This window comes from Tiliqua scincoides, chromosome 5 (assembly GCF_035046505.1).
Source record: "Tiliqua scincoides isolate rTilSci1 chromosome 5, rTilSci1.hap2, whole genome shotgun sequence".
In the NCBI taxonomy this organism is placed as follows: Eukaryota; Metazoa; Chordata; class Lepidosauria; order Squamata; family Scincidae; genus Tiliqua; species Tiliqua scincoides.
This window is the reverse complement of record NC_089825.1, coordinates 106,569,394-106,589,484: the sequence shown is the minus strand read 5'-3', so window position 1 is coordinate 106,589,484 and position 20,091 is coordinate 106,569,394. Positions and strand designations below refer to the sequence as shown.

Below are 20,091 nucleotides of genomic sequence, written 5' to 3'. Positions count from 1 at the left end.
CGGGGATCCCATATCCACCCTAAGTTGAAATGGGAATTTAAAATTAAAGCAGAAGATGGTTCTGTCACTCAATCAACATTAAGAAAGCCACTCAATCCAATCAGTAAGAAAATTATTTAGAAAGATGAAAAACTAAATAAAAAAAAATTGAAGGCCAAAGAAACATACTGATGGGGTGATTTGAATTCCATAAAACTAAATTCCTAAAGGTGGTGTCTGTTCCAGCTACCTCTGCCACCAAAGGTCAGCCTGTGGCATGGATGGGTGGAATGGGCAGAGTTTAGGACCTCAGGAAGACAGGGCAGGACAAGCAGAGGTTGGATATCGGTGGCAATGGTGCCACTGATCTCCAAACAGTTCTGGCCCCAACACACTCCTCTCCCTCTACATGGACTTGCATCCCCTCTTAGCGATGTGATCCTGGGGATTGCGTCGCTGCCCTAGCCCCTTCCCCTGCCTTTTAAAGAGACCAGTGGACCTTTACATGAAATGGTTGGTCACGGCCCACCAGATTGAGAACCACTGTAGTACAGGAAACAAGTTTACATCACCAGATGCTCTTTGCTCTGATCACATTTTAGAGTTAGACCGTAACTCTCTCAGAAAAGTTTTATGACGTCATAACATAAAATCTGTACTTTTTATTGGAAATTTTTAACAGGGCTGCTTGGATCTCTCTGTTTCTCAGGCAATAAGTGGTCTGGTTCATGAGTGGTGGTAAAACTGTATATAAAATAGCAGACAGCAAATTTATTGGTAGAGAGGACCAAGATTTGGGCCTAAGGTAAGAAAAAATGACCGGGGGGGGGGAGTTTGGTTTATTGAGTGGAGGGTGTCGTACGCGTATCATGGTATGGGTCTGCTTATGGTTACTGTATAAGAGAATGAACACAACACATGTGGAGCCATAAGGCATGTTTGCGCCTCCTTGTGAGTCGGCAAGGCCAGCATCTAGAGGTGCACCGGCCTGCAGAGGCTGGCATAAGCCTCCGCACTGAGGCAGCGAGTCATGCAATGGCTGAGCTCAGCCAATGCAAGACTCTGGGGTGGGCGGAGAGGAGGCGGGAGGGAGGCATTCCAGGGTGGTGGGTGGCCCCAGGGCAGGCAGGTGGGATAACTGGCAGATCTCAACCCCTATTCCTAGGGAGTTCACAGCAGCTTCAAGCTGCTTCACTCTCCTCTGACTTGTACCACCTCAGGAGGTAGAGCAATTCTGAGGTGACCCATAGGTGTCAGGATGCCTTACCCAGGGGTAAGGGGAAATGTTTCCCCTTACCTCTGGCTGAACCACTTTGGGCCCCTATCCTGGGCTGGATATCGCGCAAGCCTCTGGTCGTGCCGGTTCCAGAGCTGGTTCGCATCTGCACCAGTGCCACCACTCAAAGCCACTGCTTCAGTGGACCTCATGAATGGGCAACCCCAACTCTCATGAACAGTTCTGTCATTCTCATCTACAATAAAAGTCATGTTATCCGGCATTCCTGCAGAATGGGTTTCCTGTTATGAATGTACCATTGAACACAACATTCACAACCCTCAGAGCTCCCTCCCACACTTGCCTACCTTAAAAGGTTCTCTCCATGGTGCAACTGTGACCTCCACCATGCCATCACCAGGGTGTTCTACAGATGGCATTCTTCCATTTCTAGGTCTCCATTCCTAAATTTCCCTGGTGAAGGCAGGATGGAGGACCAGCACAGAGGAGGCCCTAAAAGGTATGTAAGTGTGGCAGGGAACTCAGGTGGCAGGAGGCAGATGAGTGTTTAACTGAGGTTTAGTTAAGCAACCCATTCCTATAACTAACATTTCTACCCTTTGCAAACATGGCTTTTACTATCCTCAGACTTAGTTATTATTTCTTATTTGTATTACTCTATCCAAGCACATTATTTTTTTTCCCTTTACTTCTTTATGCAACTGCTGCAGTATTGGCCCCTGAGGAGCAAATCTCTAGGCACTCAAGAGAAACATTCATAAGCCTCTGCTTTTGTCGAATGAAGCAGGATTTGAATTAGGTTTTATCAAAGCCTGAACACAAACACAATTATTCAGTCTCAGTGGACAAGAAAGCAAATCAGAAGTTGAAAGAAACCTCAGAAGAAAATCTGTAAGTTATCTTCTTAAATTACTTATCATTTTAAGAATTTTGGATTTACTCCCCTATTTTTTATTTCTTTCATTTTTCTCAACCTTCTTATTTATCTTATACTTCTGTCAACATCTATCTTCTTTCCTCCTCCTCTAATTTCTACAGTCATTTTCTCTTTCCCTCCACTGTCTCAGTTACTAAGAACCTATGAGCTGTCTGTCTTGGAATAAGAATATCTTCAGATATTCTCACATCAACGGGTGCATCCCCACATACACTGAAGTGCTCTGATTTAATGTCCATCGCACATAAAGACATGGAAATACATGAGATGCCACCAAAATTTCACTTAAAGGAAAGATTGAAAAGAATTTTGTGATTCTTCCTCAGACAAAACAACTGAGGAATTTTACAAAAGCCAAAAGATGTTTGATAAGATAGTGAACTTTCTGATAGAAGAACACTGATCCTTAGTAAACTTATGATTATCTGAAATTATTGACAACAATACTGGCATTTAAGGAATGCAGTCTTATTCTCATTAACAAGCATGTGAATTGCTTCTCTCCTGTTTTGAATATCAGATTGTTTGTCAGTTTGTAAATCAGACTTTTGAACGCTTGGGCCCAATCCTATCCAACTTTCCAGCACTGATGCAGCCATGCCAATGGGGTGTGTGTTGCATCCCTGGGGAGGGCGTCAGTCACAGAGTCCTCTAGGAGCTAAGGGGACACTTGATCTCTAACTTTGGGGCTGCTTTGCTGCTGATTCAGTGCTGTAAAGTTCATTAGGATTGGGCTCCAGGTAAGTGAAAGGGGGAAATCCAGGAAAGTGAAAGATGGTGAATATCTCATTCTTTGGAGAGAGAGAGAGAGATTATGCATCATGTGATATAAAAAAAAAATTGCCAGAATAGGCAGGTTAACAGCAGGAACATGTCAAATGCTATGTTTTTGACCTCTGTAACTACTGCTGCTACTAACATAAAAATCAAAACTTGGTAGACTCTCTTGCTGTGAAACCAGTGCCTTATAACCACTATTATACCATATAAACTTTGTCATTTTCTTTCAGCAGGCTGCAAGCATCTTAGTAAGAGCAAACCATTATCTTCATGGCAAATCAGTCCTCCCTGTCTGGGTTTCTGCTCCTTGAATTCACCGAAGTTCGAGAACTGCAGATTCTGCACTTCCTGGTGTTTCTGGTGCTGTACTTGGCAACACTAACAGGAAACCTTCTCATCATCTCTGCAGTGGCTTTTGACCATCGCCTGCACACCCCCATGTACTTATTTCTCATGAACTTGGCCATCCAGGACCTTGGTGCTGTTACAGTCATTATGCCCAAATCTATGGCCAATTCCCTCCTCAATACCAGGCACATCTCTTATTTTGGATGTGTAGCTCAAGTCTTCTTTCTTTTTCTCTTTTTAGCATCTGATATCTACCTCCTTACAGTCATGGCATATGATCGGTATGTTGCCATTTGCAAACCATTGCAATATGAGATGGTGATGAACAGGCAAGTTTGTATCAAAATGATTGCTGGTGTCTGGACTGCTGGCCTTCTCCAAGGCTCATTTCATGCAGCAGGGACTTTTGCAACCCCCTTTTGTTCCTATGCTGTAAATCAATTTTTCTGTGAAATTCCTCTAATACTTAAGATCTCTTGTTTTGACTTAAATCTACCTGAAATTGGAGCAATTGTCCTTGCCATTGTTCTTGCTTTAGGTTGCTTTGTCTTTGTCTTTATAACTTACGTGCACATTTTCACTGCAGTATTGAGGATGCCTTCTATGCAGGGAAGGCAAAAGGCCTTCTCTACTTGCCTCCCACACCTCATTGTTTTCTCCACATTTCTATCCACTGGAACCTTTGCCTACATGAAACCCATCCATGATGCACCATCAAATCTAGATTTGGCATTGACTGTGCTATACTCCATGGTTCCACCCATGATGAATCCCCTCATATACAGCATAAGAAACCAGGAGATTAAAATGTCCATCTCCAAATTGCTAGGTCTGAAACACCTGCCCAAGAATGCATCCTTTGGTTTCTGATGGGTCCAGTAACAGACCTTTCCCTTGACATGCCCTGGGACAAAGGTCATTTATGCCATCCCTCTGCATTATGCCACCCCCCCATATTTATCCAGTGCAAAAGAGCCATTAGGGATGACTCTGAAAGCCTTCTGAGGCTTCCCATGTGGTATTAAACAGTATTTCTAGAAAACTGGAAATACTGCCTACAATCACATTGGAAGCCTCAGAAAGTTTTCAAAGTGTAATGCTGCTAGAGGCATTTGCCTACCTGCCCCCCCCCCCACTCCAGGCCTGCAACCGATGGACACACTCTTTCTTTTCTTAGTACAATTCAAACCATCTCCATTTTTAAGTCCATCTTGGTTTCTGGCTGGCATTTTCCAACAGTCAAGCCGATTGTTGCTCCCCACCCCCAAGAGGTGAGTTCACACTGAAACTGTGCAAGTTCATGCTAATTCTAGCCCATTAAGGGTTGCAGCCTATGAGACATCTGTATGACTCCTTTCCTTTCCTCCTCCTTGCAAATTTTGGGTGCTCCAGCCTGGCAAATTTGTTGTGCATTACAAGCTCTGCATTTTAAATCCAAATTGTCCCAGAGCCAGGCCACCTGGCAGTCTTCTTCAGTTTCTGGGCCAAGAAGTCTCTTCTTAGATCTGGATCATGAATCTTGAGCCTGGGAACAGCACTCAACTGGCCATGTCATTTGTTCCTCAGGAACTTCTCCTATTAGGGAGCTATCATGCTTTTGTGTGCCCCTCATCTCACCATTTTGCCAAGGAACACCTCTGTTGCTCTATTTCTCTCCTTTGGATCCTGGAACCTTGCAGCCCTGCACTTGCTGCTTAGGAAGGACTTTGTGCTTGGACCTCAGGAGGAATAGGATTGGTAATCTCCCCCCCCCTTTGACCTTTTGATCTTCATAACCCTTCTATCTCTGTCGTTCAAAACCCCCCATTCTCTCCTTCTCTGTCACTCCTGCTGTCCAGTCACAGCTATTTGCAAGTATCTCTTCCACCTATAATCATTTAAAGCTCTGTAACGGATCAGCTAAGCAAAGTAATTAGATATGAATATGACTTTTACTGGTTATCTATATTTCTTTAATAAACCCTATCTTGAAACTCTCAGTCTTGTTGCTACAGGTAGCCTGATTTTTAGGCACTCTGAGGTTATTTGTACTGCTTACCGATGTCAACAATCTAAAACTGTCACATTGCTAAGTTTGACCACTCACTATTGGGGATGTGTGTGTGTGGCATATCCGGGGATCCCATATCCACCCTAAGTTGAAATGGGAATTTAAAATGAAAGCAGAAGGTGGTTCTGTCACTCAATCAACATTAAGAAAGCCACTCAATTCAATCAGTAAGAAAATTATTTAGAAAGATGAAAAACTAAAAAAAAATAAAAAAATTGAAGGCCATAGAAACATACTGATGGGGTGATTTGAATTCAATAAAACTAAATTCCTAAAGGTGGTGTCTGTTCCAGCTACCTCTGCCACCAAAGGTCAGCCTGTGGCATGGATGGGTGGAATGGGCAGAATTTAGGACCTCAGGAAGACACAGCAGGACAAGCAGAGGGTGAATATTGGTGGCAATGGTGCCACTGATCTTCAAACAGTTCTGGCCCCAACACACTCCTCTACCTCTACATGGACTTGCATCCCCTCTTAGCGATGTGATCCTGGGGATTGCGTCGCTGCCCTAGCCCCTTCCCCTGCCCTGTAAAGAGACCAGTGGACCTTTACATGAAATAGTGGGTCACGGCCCACCAGATTGAGAACCACTGTAGTACAGGAAAGAAATTTACATCACCAGATGCTCTTTGCTCTGATCACATTTTAGAGTTAGACCGTAACTCTCTCAGAAAGGTTTTATGACGTCATAACATGAAATCTGTACTTTTTATTGGAAATTTTTAAGAGGGCTGCTTGGATCTCTCTGTTTCTCAGACAATAAATGATCAGGTTCATGAGTGGTGGTAAAACTGTATATAAAATAGCAGACAACAAATTTATTGGTGGAGAGGACCAAGATTTGGGCCTAAGGTAAGAAAAAATGATCTGGGAGGAAGTTTGGTTTATTGAGTGGAGGGTGTCGTATGTGTATCATGGTATGGGTCTGTGTTAAGGGATCATCCCCGGGCATGCAGATAATTTGCAAGCTGGATAGTATCAGGCCCTGAAGCCTTGGCCTGACTGCACACAGCATCATGGGAAGAGATGATGCAACATCTGGTGATGCATACCAGGTGACTGTCACCAGGTATGTCACCCCATGTGCCATCAGAGTGACTAAGCACTTTCTAGTTCACTCTGATTGGCTGTGGCAAGTATATACTCCAGCCAGGGCAAGCTGGGTTGTGGGAGATGCAGAGTGGAGTTTGTGCCGAAGGCTATGTCAGTGTGATCCGTGAATTGTGTGCTATCTGGACTGTTGCTGTACATATTGTACATAGTAAAGAGACGTTTGGTGGGGGACTTCTGCCGTGTGTCCTCTTTGTTCCCGGGAGTGCCTATGCTCTGTCCTTGAGAGATAGGTGGAGAGTGCAGCCGGACAGCTGCTTGCTGCGGTAACTATACCCGCATCGTAACAGTCTGCTTATGGTTACTGTATTAGAGAATGAACACAACACATGTGCAGCCATAAGGCATATTTGCGCCTCCTTGTGAGTCAGCAAGGCCCGCGTGTAGAGGTGCACCAGCCTGCAGAGGCTGGCATAAGCCTCCGCACTGAGGCAGCGAGTCATGCATTGGCCGAGCTCAGCCAATGCAAGACTCTGGGGTGGGCAGAGAGCAGGCGGGAGGGAGGCATTCCAGGGTGGTGGGTGGCCCCGGGGCGGGCAGGTGGGATAACTGGCAGATCCAAACTCCCGTTCCCGGGGAGCTCAGAGCAGCTTCAAGCTGCTTCGCTCTCCTCTGACTTGTACCACCTCAGGAGGTGGAGCAAGTCTGAGGTGACCCATAGGTGCCAGCATGCCTTACCCAGGGGTAAGGGGAAAAGTTTCCCCTTACCTCTGGCTGAACCACTTTGGGCCCCTATCCTGGGCTGGATATAGCACAAGCCTCTTGTTGTGCCTGTTCCAGAGCTGGTTCGCATCTGCACCAATGCCACCACTCAAAGCCACTGCTTCAGTGGACCTCATGAATGGGCAGCCCCAACTCTTATGAACTGTCATTCTCATCTACAATAAAAGTCAAGTTATCCGGCATTCCTTACAGAATGGGTTTCCTATTATGAATGTACCATTGAACACAACTTTCACAAACCCTCAGAGCTCCCTCCCACACTTGCCTACCTTAGTTCAGTAAGACCTTTATTGGCATAAAATACAGAGAAAGAACAGAACAAGACAGGAATGTACAAAGACAACACAACATAAGCAAAAACATCAGTCACTGCCCAGAGTCCCAGGGCTCTGCCTGGCTATTACCCCAGATAAAAAGGAAGCAACATTATCCAGAGTCTCAGGATCAGGAGTGGACAGGAGAGACTGAAGCATGGTTGAATCCTCCCAGCCCTGCATCCTAGCTAGCAATGGACCTAGAAATTTCTTGTGTGACACAACATGTAGCGGGCAATAAAAAAAGGTATGCATTAAAGTCTCAACGCAATCCCTACCACACTTGCATTTCCTCTCTAAGTAGGGGATACCGCTGAACCTGCCCGTTAACAAGGCTGATGGAAGAGCGTTACACCTTGCCAGTGTGAAAGCTCTCCCGGCCTGTGGGCACACCAGGTGGTAAAAGAAGGAGGCCGGTTTCCCAAGACTGACTGGAATATGAAGATGGAGTGGAGAACATGTGGTTCTGGCAGCACTAAACAGCTCTTGTTGTTCAATATCTAGAATTCTTCCTTTGACAATTCTGTAAGCTGCATCACAACCAATCATACCTAACTCTTCAGTGTCAAGCCCTATTGACTTAATTTTAATTAGAAGATCAGTGATCTCAATAGGCAGGACTGGATCCGATAAAAATTGTTGCATTAGATCAGAAGAGGTGGGGTTAAATAAAATCCTAAACCAAAATTTCAGAAGTCTTAACCATACAGTAGTCCTTAGTCGAATTAACCCCACCTCGAGACACAGGACCGAGTAGGGAACGCACCTGGGTAAGCCCAAAATCTTCCGTAAAAAGGAGGCTTGGATGCGTTCTAGTGATTGGTTAATAACCTTATACCAGACAGGAGAACCATAAAGAACCTGGGAAAGAACCTTTCCCTTAAATGCCTCCAGAGCAGCCGGAACATAACCATTTCCGCAGGTGAAAAAGAAATGGGAAATGGCTGAGGAAGCTAGTTTGGATGCGTTCTGCACTGCCCTGCGATGAAAAGCCCAAGTGAGTCTGTAATGGAAGTTGATACCCAGGTACTTGAAATGCTTAACCTGTTCCATTTTGTTGCCATTACAAGACCACTTAAAAGCTTTCCATCTGTTAGCAAATATCATTATCTTAGATTTAGCATAATTGATCTGCAATTTGTTGGTCAAAAATACTCTGTGGCACGACTGAGCAGACGTTTCAGGCCAATCCTAGTACGAGATATCAGTACTGCATCATCCGCGTACAGAAGTAGTGGCACTTGGCTTGCGCCAAGCTTTGGACAATGGCCATCTACTTCCTTCAGGGAAGGGGCAAGATCATTTAGAAATAGGTTGAAAAGCATGGGGGCCAAGACACAGCCCTGTTTGACCCCTTTGTTAGTGATGATGGAGTGAGTTAGATTCCCCCTCCAGGAGCATCTAACCCTGCACGAGGTATTTAGATGGAGGGACCTAATCAGCAGCAGTAATCTTTTATCAATCCCCATGTCTTCCAACTTGGCCCAAAGAAGCTCCCTATCCACAGAATCAAAGGCACCTTTCAAATCAAGGAAGGCTACATAAAGACGGGCCTTACATATCCTGACCTGCTTATAGGCCAAATGAGACAGGATCAGGCAATTATCCAAAGTTGATTTGCCCCAACAGAAGCCAGATTGCTCGGGGCCTAAGATGCCTTGCGAAGTAACCCAGAGAGTGAGTTTATTGCAAAGATATTTAGCATAGATCTTACCTAGTACAGAATGCAAACTAACAGGCCGAAAGTTTCCTGGTATGGTAGGGTCACCCTTTTTATGAATAGGCACGACTGTTGCTGTAAGCCAGGCATTGGGTAATAGGCCAGAGCTGTCGATCATTGTAAAAAAGTGGGCAAGTAAGTATTTCATCTGGCCCTGCGGCCTTCCCTGGCTTCCATTGCATAATTAGCTCTTTAATTTCATCAGGGGTCACAGGAGGCCAGATAGGCAGATCCACAGAGGTAAAGTCTGGGTTGGTGTCCGGGGATTTGCTCTTATCATAAAAAAGATCTGTAAAGTGTTGAACCCATGTGGACGAAGGGATAATAGCAGGGTCGTATGTTTCTGATCTACATGAACCCGCTACAACTGCCCAAAATTGTTTATTATTTTTGTGTTGAATCGCTTGATGCAGCTTGTTCCATTGAGTTAAAACAAACTTTTTCTTTTTCTCTGTCAATAATACTCTGAGTTGTTTTTTGAGAATGGAGAGTTTAATTAAACAACTGGGTTCGTTGTACTTTCTAAAATCTAAATAAGAAGCCCTGATACACATCTTAAGATCCCTACATTCACTGTCAAACCAATCCTTTTTGTCAAAAGCACTGCATGTCTTAACTGACATGGGCCTGGTACTCAGGGCCTTAAAAATGTATCCAATAAAACCTTCAAAGGATTTGATTTGAATAAAGGGATCAGAGTCCTGTCGAATGGCCGATAAAAAATCTCTGCTTGCTGGTTCCGTACATAAATGATGGAAGTTTGAAAAAAGAGCACTGTTAGCCACAATTTTATACCTACACTCTAGATTTGGCTCTACCTCAGCTTGTGATGGAACACTTGCCTACCTTATAAGGTTCTCTCCATGGTGCAACTGTGACCTCCACCATGCCATCATCAGGATATTCTACGGATGGCATTCTTCCATTTCTAGGTCTCCATTCTTAAATTTCCCTGGTGAAGGCAGGATGGAGGACCAGCACAGAGGAGGCCCTAAAAGGTATGTAAGTGTGGCAGGGAACTCGGGTGCAGGAGGGAGATGAGTGTTTAACTGAGGTTTAGTTAAGCAACCCATTCCTATAACTAACATTTCTACCCTTTGCAAACATGGCTTTTACTATCCTCAGACTTAGTTATTATTTCTTATGTGTATTACTCTATCCAAGCACATTATTTTTTTTCCCTTTACTTCTTTATGCAACTGCTGCAGTATTGGCCCCTGAGGAGCAAATCTCTAGGCACTCAAGAGAAACATTCATAAGCCTCTGCTTTTGTCGAATGAAGCAGGATTTGAATTAGGTTTTATCAAAGCCTGAACACAAACACAATTATTCAGTCTCAGTGGACAAGAAAGCAAATCAGAAGTTGAAAGAAACCTCAGAAGAAAATCTGTAAGTTATCTTCTTAAATTACTTATCATTTTAAGAATTTTGGATTTACTCCCCTATTTTTTATTTCTTTCATTTTTCTCAACCTTCTTATTTATCTTATACTTCTGTCAACATCTATCTTCTTTCCTCCTCCTCTAATTTCTACAGTCATTTTCTCTTTCCCTCCACTGTCTCAGTTACTAAGAACCTATGAGTTGTCTGTCTTGGAATAAGAATATCTTCAGATATTCTCACATCAACATGTGCATCCCCACATACATTGAAGTGGTCTTTGATTTAGTGTCCATCACACATAAAGAAATGGAAATACATGAGATGCCACCAAAATTTCACTTAAGGAAAGATTGAAAAGAATTTTGTGATTCTTCCTCAGACAAAACAACTGAGGAATTTTACAAAAGCCAAAAGATGTTTGATAAGATAGTGAACTTTCTGATAGAAGAACACTGATCCTTAGTAAACTTATGATTATCTGAAATTATTGACAACAATACTGGTATTTAAGGAATGCAGTCTTATTCTCATTAACAAGCATGTGAATTGCTTCTCTCCTGTTTTGAATATCAGATTGTTTGTCAGTTTGTAAATCAGACTTTTGAACGCTTGGGCCCAATCCTATCCAACTTTCCAGCACTGATGCAGCCATGCCAATGGGGTGTGTGTTGCATCCCTGGGGAGGGCGTCAGTCACAGAGTCCTCTAGGAGCTAAGGGGACACTTGATCTCTAACTTTGGGGCTGCTTTGCTGCTGATTCAGTGCTGTAAAGTTCATTAGGATTGGGCTCCAGGTAAGTGAAAGGGGGAAATCCAGGAAAGTGAAAGATGGTGAATATCTCATTCCTTGGAGAGAGAGAGAGAGAGAGAGAGAGAGAGAGAGAGAGAGAGAGATTATGCATCATGTGATATAAAAAAAAATTGCCAGAATAGGCAGGTTAACAGCAGGAACATGTCAAATGCTATGTTTTTGACCTCTGTAACTACTGCTGCTACTAACATAAAAATCAAAACATGGTAGACTCTCTTGCTGTGAAACCAGTGCCTTGTAACCACTATTATACCATATAAACTTTGTCATTTTCTTTCAGCAGGCTGCAAGCATCTTAGTAAGAGCAAACCATTATCTTCATGGCAAATCAGTCCTCCCTGTCTGGGCTTCTGCTCCTCGAATTCACCGAAGTTCGAGAACTGCAGATTCTGCATTTCCTGGTGTTTCTGGTGCTGTACTTGGCAACACTAACAGGAAACCTTCTCATCATCTCTGCAGTGGCTTTTGACCATCGCCTGCACACCCCCATGTACTTATTTCTCATGAACTTGGCCATCCAGGACCTTGGTGCTGTTGCAGTCATTATGCCCAAATCTATGGCCAATTCCCTCCTCAATACCAGGCACATCTCTTATTTTGGATGTGTAGCTCAAGTCTTCTTTCTCTTTCTCTTTTTATCATCTGATATTTACCTCCTCACAGCCATGGCCTACGATCGGTATGTTGCTATTTGCAACCCATTGCAATATGAGATGGTGATGAACAAGCAAGTTTGCATCAAAATGATTGCTGGTGTCTGGACTGCTGGCCTTCTCCAAGGCTCATTTCATGCAGCAGGGACTTTTGCAACCCCCTTTTGTTCCACTGTAGTCAATCAATTTTTCTGTGAAGTTCCTGTAATACTTAAGATATCTTGTTCTGATTTAAATTTACCTGAAATTGGAGCAATTGTCTTTTCTGCTGTTATTAGTTTAGGCTGCTTTGTCTTTGTTATCATAACTTATGTGCACATTTTCACTGCAGTACTGAGGATGCCTTCTGTGCAGGGAAGGCAAAAGGCCTTCTCTACTTGCCTCCCACACCTCATTGTTTTCTCCACATTTCTATCCACGGGAACCTTTGCCTACATGAAACCCATCCATGATGCGCCATCAAATCTAGATTTGGCATTGACTGTGATATACTCCATGGTTCCACCCATGATGAATCCCCTCATATACAGCATAAGAAACAAGGAGATCAAAATGTCCATCTCCAAATTGCTAGGTCTGAAACACCTGCCCAAGAATGCATCCTTTGGTTTCTGAATGGCCAGTTGTTATGAGCACCCTCTCTTTCCCAACATGTTTACAGTTTAAACTACCTCCTCCTTAGTTTAACTCCATCTTGGTTTTGGCCTGGGATTTTCTGACAGTCAAGCAGGCTGTTGCTCACTAAGAGGTGCTGTTTGGAACACCTGTCCAAGAATGTATCCTTTGGTTTCTGATGGGCCCCTTGTTAGGAACACCTCTTCCCTATCTTAGTGCAATCCAAACCTATTCCATTTGTGTGGAGTGACAGACCATTTCAGAAGAGGGAGGCAATGAATCCAGCAGTAGACTCTCATGCTGGATATTATCTCCTCTTTTTAAAAATCTCCTTGGCCTCCTTAGCTTTCTCACTAAAATGTCTGGAATATGTCTGAGAAGACCCACAGAAGAATTGTAGGCTTATGAGGAAGAAAGTATTTTTTTTTTTTTTACTTAGGTCTGGTTTGCCTTCAGATTGCCACGCCTCCCCCAACAGCATGCAGTGCTTGCCTTTTGGGTGCAGCTACATGATATAGCATGGCGGGGGATAGAATTGGGTCTTTGCTAGTGATTTCACTAGACTTGCTCTCCACCTAAGCATTTCTCTCAGGCTGCTTCAAATTGTCGAAAGAACATGTATATGTGCATATCTATTTGAAAATGTGGCAGAGAAGGACCCACATCTCATGAAGATCTGGACAAATCTGGAGTAGCCCTTGAGACACCCCAAATTCTGCTGACAAGTTGTGGGAATTGTTTTTCATATCCACGATCCTCCCCAGACTGCTTTGATCAAGTTATGACTGGAGGGAAAGAAGAGGTGTGTGACGAATAGGTAAATGTATCTGACCTTGACCTGATTCCCCTTTAAATAAGTTTGTCTTGCTGCTGCTTGATTATACTTTGAGCGATTTGCTCATTAAAGCAGATGTGAGAGGTTAGTAATTAAGGGCAGTGTTTGGTTAGAGCAAGGGTCTCCAAACCCCGGCCCACGGACCACATTCGGCCCTCAGCACCATGTTAAGTTATATGATGTGGTCCTGGGGGCAAAACGTTTGCTGACCCCTGGGTTAGAATTTTGAAGTAAAAAAGAGGGACTGTGTGTGGTTGTGGGGAGAATCCTTCCTTCTTTTAATTTGAGTATTTTCCTCAGCTGGGGGTGTTATAAACTGAGGCAATTGCTCTTCAGGATTGAAGCTGTGGTGGGATGAGAGTGAGAATAAGTTAATGTAGGACATCTAGTCCTGGTTATTTTTCAACTGCATGTGACATGTAGGGGACCAATCCTATGCAACTTTCTTGCACCAGTGCAACCACAGTGCAGCCCCAAGGTAAGGTAACAAATGTTCCCATACCTTGAAGAGGCCTCTGTGACTGCCTCCCGAACACAGGATGCAGTGCGTGCCCCATTGGCACAGCTACACCAGCACCAGAAAATTGAATAGGATTGGGTCCTAAGTGTCCTCTGTAATGCTGAATTTGCCTTTTATTTTTGTGAAACCTTATGTGCTGTACTAAATTAAATTGGATTAACCTTGCATCAGCTGAAACTTTGGTGCATTCCTACAGAGTATGGAACCTTAACATTCTGACGTGGTGGCAGCGGTGAGATTGAGTGCACCTTGTTTTGATTATTGTGGTTACAAAAACGACAAGAGGGCAGTAAAAGACACATGCAGTTGATAAATAATCAGGACTAGATGATTACATGAACTAATTATAGAGACACCTAATACCTCCCATAATGCTGCTGCTGCAATTTTCATCAGCAGTGCTTGAGTGGGAAGGCAGCTTCAATTAACTTATGCCAGAGCAAGTGACAAGAAGATGGGGTTCTGGATGGGCAGTAAATGGGTGTGGGCAGTGCTGGTTCTCACCCACACCACTGACACCACTCAAAGCCACTGCCTCAGTAGGCCTCATGAGTGGAAGCCTCAGCTCTCATGAACAGTTCTGTCACTCACATCTAAGTAGTATATCGTACATACTTCATTTCAAAACTATCTTGACAGCAGAAGTCCCACCCCTTTTTACCGGAAATCCCGCCCCCTTAGGGGGTTCAAGTGACCCCTCAAACAACTCGCCCAAGACCATAGACCATTAGGGAGGGGTTTTGTGGCGCCCCGACATTTGGTTTGGCGGGAAAAGGAGCCCACCAATGAAATGTAGGAAAGGGGTTCAAGTGACCCCTCAAACAACTTCTCCAAAGACCATTGACCACTAGAGAGAGGTTTTGTGGTGCCCCGACATTTGGTTTGGCAGGAAAAGGAGCCCACCAATGAAGTGTAGGAAAGGGGTTCATGTGACCCCTCAAACAACTCGCCACCATCCTCCCGACCACTAGGAAGGGGTTTTGTGGCACCCCGACATTTGGTTTGGTGGGAAACAGAGCCCTCCAATGAAGTGTAGGAAAGGGGTTCATGTGACCCCTAAAACAACTCCCCCTATCCCCCCAACCACTAGGAAGGGGTTTTGTGGCACCCCAACATTTGGTTTGGCAGGAAAAGGAGCCCGCCAATGAAGTGCAAGAAAGGGGTTCATGTGACCCCTTGCCCCATCCCCGCTGACCAACTTGCCCCATTCAACTTGCCATTCAACTTGCCCCATTAAACTTGCCCCATCCCCGCTGACCAATAGGCATAGGTCTTCTTCTTCTTTCTATATTTCTATATTTTTTTTCTTTGAAAGCATCAACCAATATCTTCAATTCCCTAACATGCAAGACCTGTATTTTATTTCCAATCAGACACATATTAATAAACCACCCCCACCCCATCAGTTCAGATAAAACCAGAAAGATTTTACCTTGACTACTCTTTCAACAGAGAACAGCAAGACACGGTCTTCAAATCTGATTAGCTTGTCTACTGTTTTATAGCGTTCAGAATCAAATTTTTGTAATTGATGTAGCAAGGACATCAAATATTCTGGAAAATCCTGCCTAATTTCCAGTGAAAACGCTATACAAACACATGTATGGATAATACAGCCAATATTTATTTTTTTCATAACCCTACTCAATTTATCTCTAATAAAGTCCTAACTCCAGTCCAAACATTCATGCCCATCTTGCGCTGGTGCCCGTGTTCTGCACCCCTCGCATGACACTTTGAGATATTTGGACACACAGTACTTCACAATGGTGAATAAGCTTGCTCTCAGCACACTTTTCATGATTCTTAGTCGTGTTTGTGATGTCAAATTGTTATGTCTGTCCAGCGGGAGAACCCCCAGGATGTTACGTAAAGTTTTGTAAGCGTCTTGCTTCTCATACTCTGGATTAGCCTACAGAAAAAAACACAAAAAAGTATTTTTACCATTTTTTTGTGGTTTTTTTTACATTTCAGTCAGTCAACACACACACACACATGCAAGCACACACACGTTTGCACTTTAACACACAGATTTACCTCTGGCTCTGACTCATTCTCTGCTTTCAGTTTTACGAGGTACAGGCGCATCTTCCATTGCAAACTGGTAAACCAGGTTCAGAGATGGAAACACGTCTGAAGTTTCATCATCATCATCATCATCATCATCATCATCATTTTTTTTCCCCTTTTTTATTTACTTACTTTAAGACATGGGTACAGGAAAAATCACAAACATATATGTACAGGGTAATACACAAGGGAAAAAACACCAGGAAATCGCAGAACTATAGCCGATACTACTATGTTTCCCTACCTATCATCCTTGAATAACTTATTGTTTATCTAACCACTCATACAATGGTTTCCACAATTTCTGTATTCTCTCTATTTCGCCATCTCCCAATCTTTCCGTCAACACATCTATTTCAACCATCTCATATAATTTCTCAATCCACATCTCTACAGTGGGAGTATCAGGGTTCTTCCACAATCTAGCATAGACCAATCTCACTGCAATAATTGCATACAACAAAATATGTCTAAGATCATTATTATAACTTTCAGGAAAAATGCTCAAGAGAAATGTTCTGGTTGGAAATGTATTTCACAATTAAAAATAATTTGAATAGTTCTATATATTTTTTCCCAAAATTTTTTTGGCCTTAGGGCAAAGCCACCACATATGATAAAAAAAACCTTACACCTCTTTGCTTTTCCAACATTTATCGCATGTGCCGGGATACATTTTTGCTAATCTATCTGGAGACAGGTACCATCTATAAAACATTTTGTATATGTTTTCTTTCAATGTTACTGCCTTAATCATCTTCATATTTCTCTTCCAAAGCTGGTCCCAATTATTCATTGTTATATTATGTCCAATATTTTTTGCCCATATAATCATTACCTATTTTACTGATTCGTCTTCCATTTCCATACTCAACAAATATTGATACATCCTTCTGATATAATTTTGCTCATTTGATAAAAATATTTTATCAAATTCCGTCTCCTCTGGGTAGATTCCTTCTTTTTTATCTTTCAACCATCTTGTTTTAATCTGTAACTCCATCAACCAATCCAGTTCAATCCCTTTCTCCCACAATACCTCTTTTGAGTACATATCTGCTTTCTCATCTAATAATTCATCATATCTCCTATTCTGTGAACCTTGCAACCACATTGACCTAGTATCAATTTCTAACGGTTTCACCCATCTTGGAATCTTCTCGTAAACTTTATATCTGATTTGTTCCCAGACAAACAATGCTCTTCTTATCAGATGTTGTTTAAAGTAACTATGATATTTGGCTTTATCATAAATCAAAAAGGCATATGGACCAACCTGCAAATCGTGTAGTTCTAATTTTAACTCTCTAGATTTTTCAGCTTCTGCCCAATCCTTTATCCAATTTAATGTCGCCGCATAGTAATAAATTTCCCAATTTGGCATTCCGAAACCAGCTCATTCTTTAACATCTTGTAATAATTTCATCTTTATTCTAGCTTTTTTCCCTTGCCAAATGAAATTAGCCATCATTTTATTCAAATATTGAAAGAAAGCCTTTTTTAATAAAATTGGGATTGTCTGAAATAAGAATAATATTCTTGGCAGCACATTTGACTTAACTGTTGCTATTCTACCCAACAATGATAAATTTAATCCATTTCTTCTTTTTATGTCTTTCTTAATCTCCATCATTAACTTTAGATAATTATTTTCCATCAACTCACTACATTTATCTGATACAGTAATTCCCAAATATTTAACTTTCTTTGTGATATTTATACCAAATTCCTGTAGTTGCTGTTTCTCTTGTTTTCTCATATTTTTCACTAATATTTTCGTTTTATCATAATTTATCTTCAATCCTGCCATTTCACCATATTCTGTCAGATTCTCTATCAAATATTTTAAAGACTAGTTTGGATTCTCCAAGATAAAAGTAAGATCATCTGCATAAGCTTGAATTTTAAATTCTTCATTTTGGACCTTCACTCCCACAATTCTTTCATTTCTTCTTACTATATTATTTAATTATATATACCAGTACTTCCATTCAGAAGTACTTCCATTCCAAATACCAGTACTTCCATTCCAAATACCAGTACTTCCATTCAGACAATGTTAACCCTTGAGAAGAGTACAGAAAGAAAGAAAGAGGACCAAGCAGGAATTATGGATGTTCTCAGAGAGTTCCGCGAAGAGTCCAGACAGATGAAAACCCAGATCTCTAATCTAGATAAAAATTTGACTGAGAAACTAGACCAGTTATCATTTAAACTGAAAGAGATGGATGAGATGGTGAAGGAGACACGTAAAAAGGTCAATAGAAATCAGAAAGAGATCAATAAGATGAAAGAACAAGCAAAAAAAGACCAGGTAAAGATTGAACAGCTCACTCAATGCGTGGAGGTTGCTGATCAGCGAAATTTAGTGCTTGAAAGAAGTATTATGTTGCTGGAACTTCAACAGGCAGGCTACATGCTCCACGTTCAGAACTATCCAGAAGAAAAACAAGAAGATATCAGAGCAACGATGATTCATTGGTTGGGAGAACAAACGGAGTTTGAGACAGAACTTTTAGAAGGTGGATTGCATGCAGTGTATAGACTCAGATCTGTATATGCAAAAGCTCACAATGTACCAAGAGAAATAATGTTGAAGTTTACACAGAAAAGGGTGAGAGATATGGTTCAACAAGCATTGATGGAGAAAACATTAACGGCTGGAGGAAATCCTGTGAGAATTTTAAGGGAAATACCATGGAGCATAAGACAAAAGAGATTACAATATAGGACTCTTACATCATTTTTGAGAAGAGAGAATGTTAGATATAGATGGTTACTCCCAGAAGGATTAGTCTTTACATATCAACTGAAAAGATATAGTATAACATCAAGAATGAAAATGAGAAACTTCTTGGAGACTTTGCAAAGAGATCAAGAGGAACAAGAACCACCAAAAGACGTAAGTAAGGATAACTATGATCGAGGAAAAATTAAAGAAACTCTAGAGGATACAACATCCTTAGAAAAAGAATCAGAAGTAGTATTGGACCACAGCCTAGAAGATGAAGAAGCAGAAGGGAAAGAAGAAGATGACGAGGAAGAGGAGCAGGATGATGAATCTGAAAAGAAAGAAACCATTAAAATTAAACAACAAAGATGTCAACCAAGAAGAGAAGTGAAAATAAAAAGGAAAAGTATAGAATGATAGCTTCAGATACCCAACTTGATATTTTATCCATAAATATTAATGGATTAAACGCACTACGAAAGAGAAAAAGGATTTTTCATCAGTTAGAAAAAGAGCATAAAGATCTAATAGCAATTCAAGAAACACATATATTGAAAAAAGATTGGAATTTTTTACAAAATAAGAAGTTAGGTGAACTAGTCTATACAGCAGAAACAAAAAGGAAGAAAAAAGGCTTAGCCTTATATGTTAAACCTTGGTTGAGTCCAAAATTGATTTATACAGATGAAGATGCCAGAATATTGATAGTAGAAATAACATATGCTGAAAAGAAATTATTGGTGGTAAATATATATGCTCCTAATGACTCTCATGAAAATTTTTTTGAAAAATTACATAGAAAATTGGCTAATCTAAATGAATTTGACTTGATCTTGTTAGGTGATTTTAACTCAACGTTTGACATAAATCTAGACAGATCAGTTAAAAGGAAAAAAAAAAGGAGGTAATCTACCCAAATCATTCTTACAAATGGCAGAAGAATTTAATTTGATTGATACATGGAGAGTCCAAAATCCAGAGAAAAGGCAATATACTTATTTTTCAACACGACATAAAGTATGGTCAAGAATAGATATGTGTTGGATTACAGCAACAACAGAAGCATTTGAAGCAGAAATATTACCAAATACCTTCACGGATCATAATCCAATTAGTTTAAAATTTAATAGATCTCGGAGGAAAGGGCTCTGGAGATTGAATGTTATTGATATGAAAGATAAAGACTTTGTGAATTTAGCTAAAGAAGAAATGAGCTGGTTCTTTAAAATAAATAATCATCCAGAAATGAAACCACAAATTATTTGGGATACAAGTA

The 20,091-nt window shown here is 41.6% G+C and overlaps 2 protein-coding genes across 2 annotated transcripts; both read left to right on the top strand.

Annotated features, from left to right (window-relative positions):
• Window positions 1-3,203: 3,203 nt before the first annotated feature.
• Window positions 3,204-4,151, top strand: LOC136652969 (olfactory receptor 14A16-like). The gene has a single exon (XM_066629894.1). The coding sequence runs from the start codon at window positions 3,204-3,206 to the stop codon at window positions 4,149-4,151; it is 948 nt and encodes a 315-aa protein (XP_066485991.1).
• A 7,560-nt stretch (window positions 4,152-11,711) lies between these two features.
• LOC136652968 (olfactory receptor 14A16-like) lies at window positions 11,712-12,659 on the top strand. The gene has a single exon (XM_066629893.1). It carries the CDS (start codon window positions 11,712-11,714, stop codon window positions 12,657-12,659), a length of 948 nt encoding a protein of 315 aa, XP_066485990.1.
• The last annotated feature ends 7,432 nt before the right edge of the window (window positions 12,660-20,091 follow it).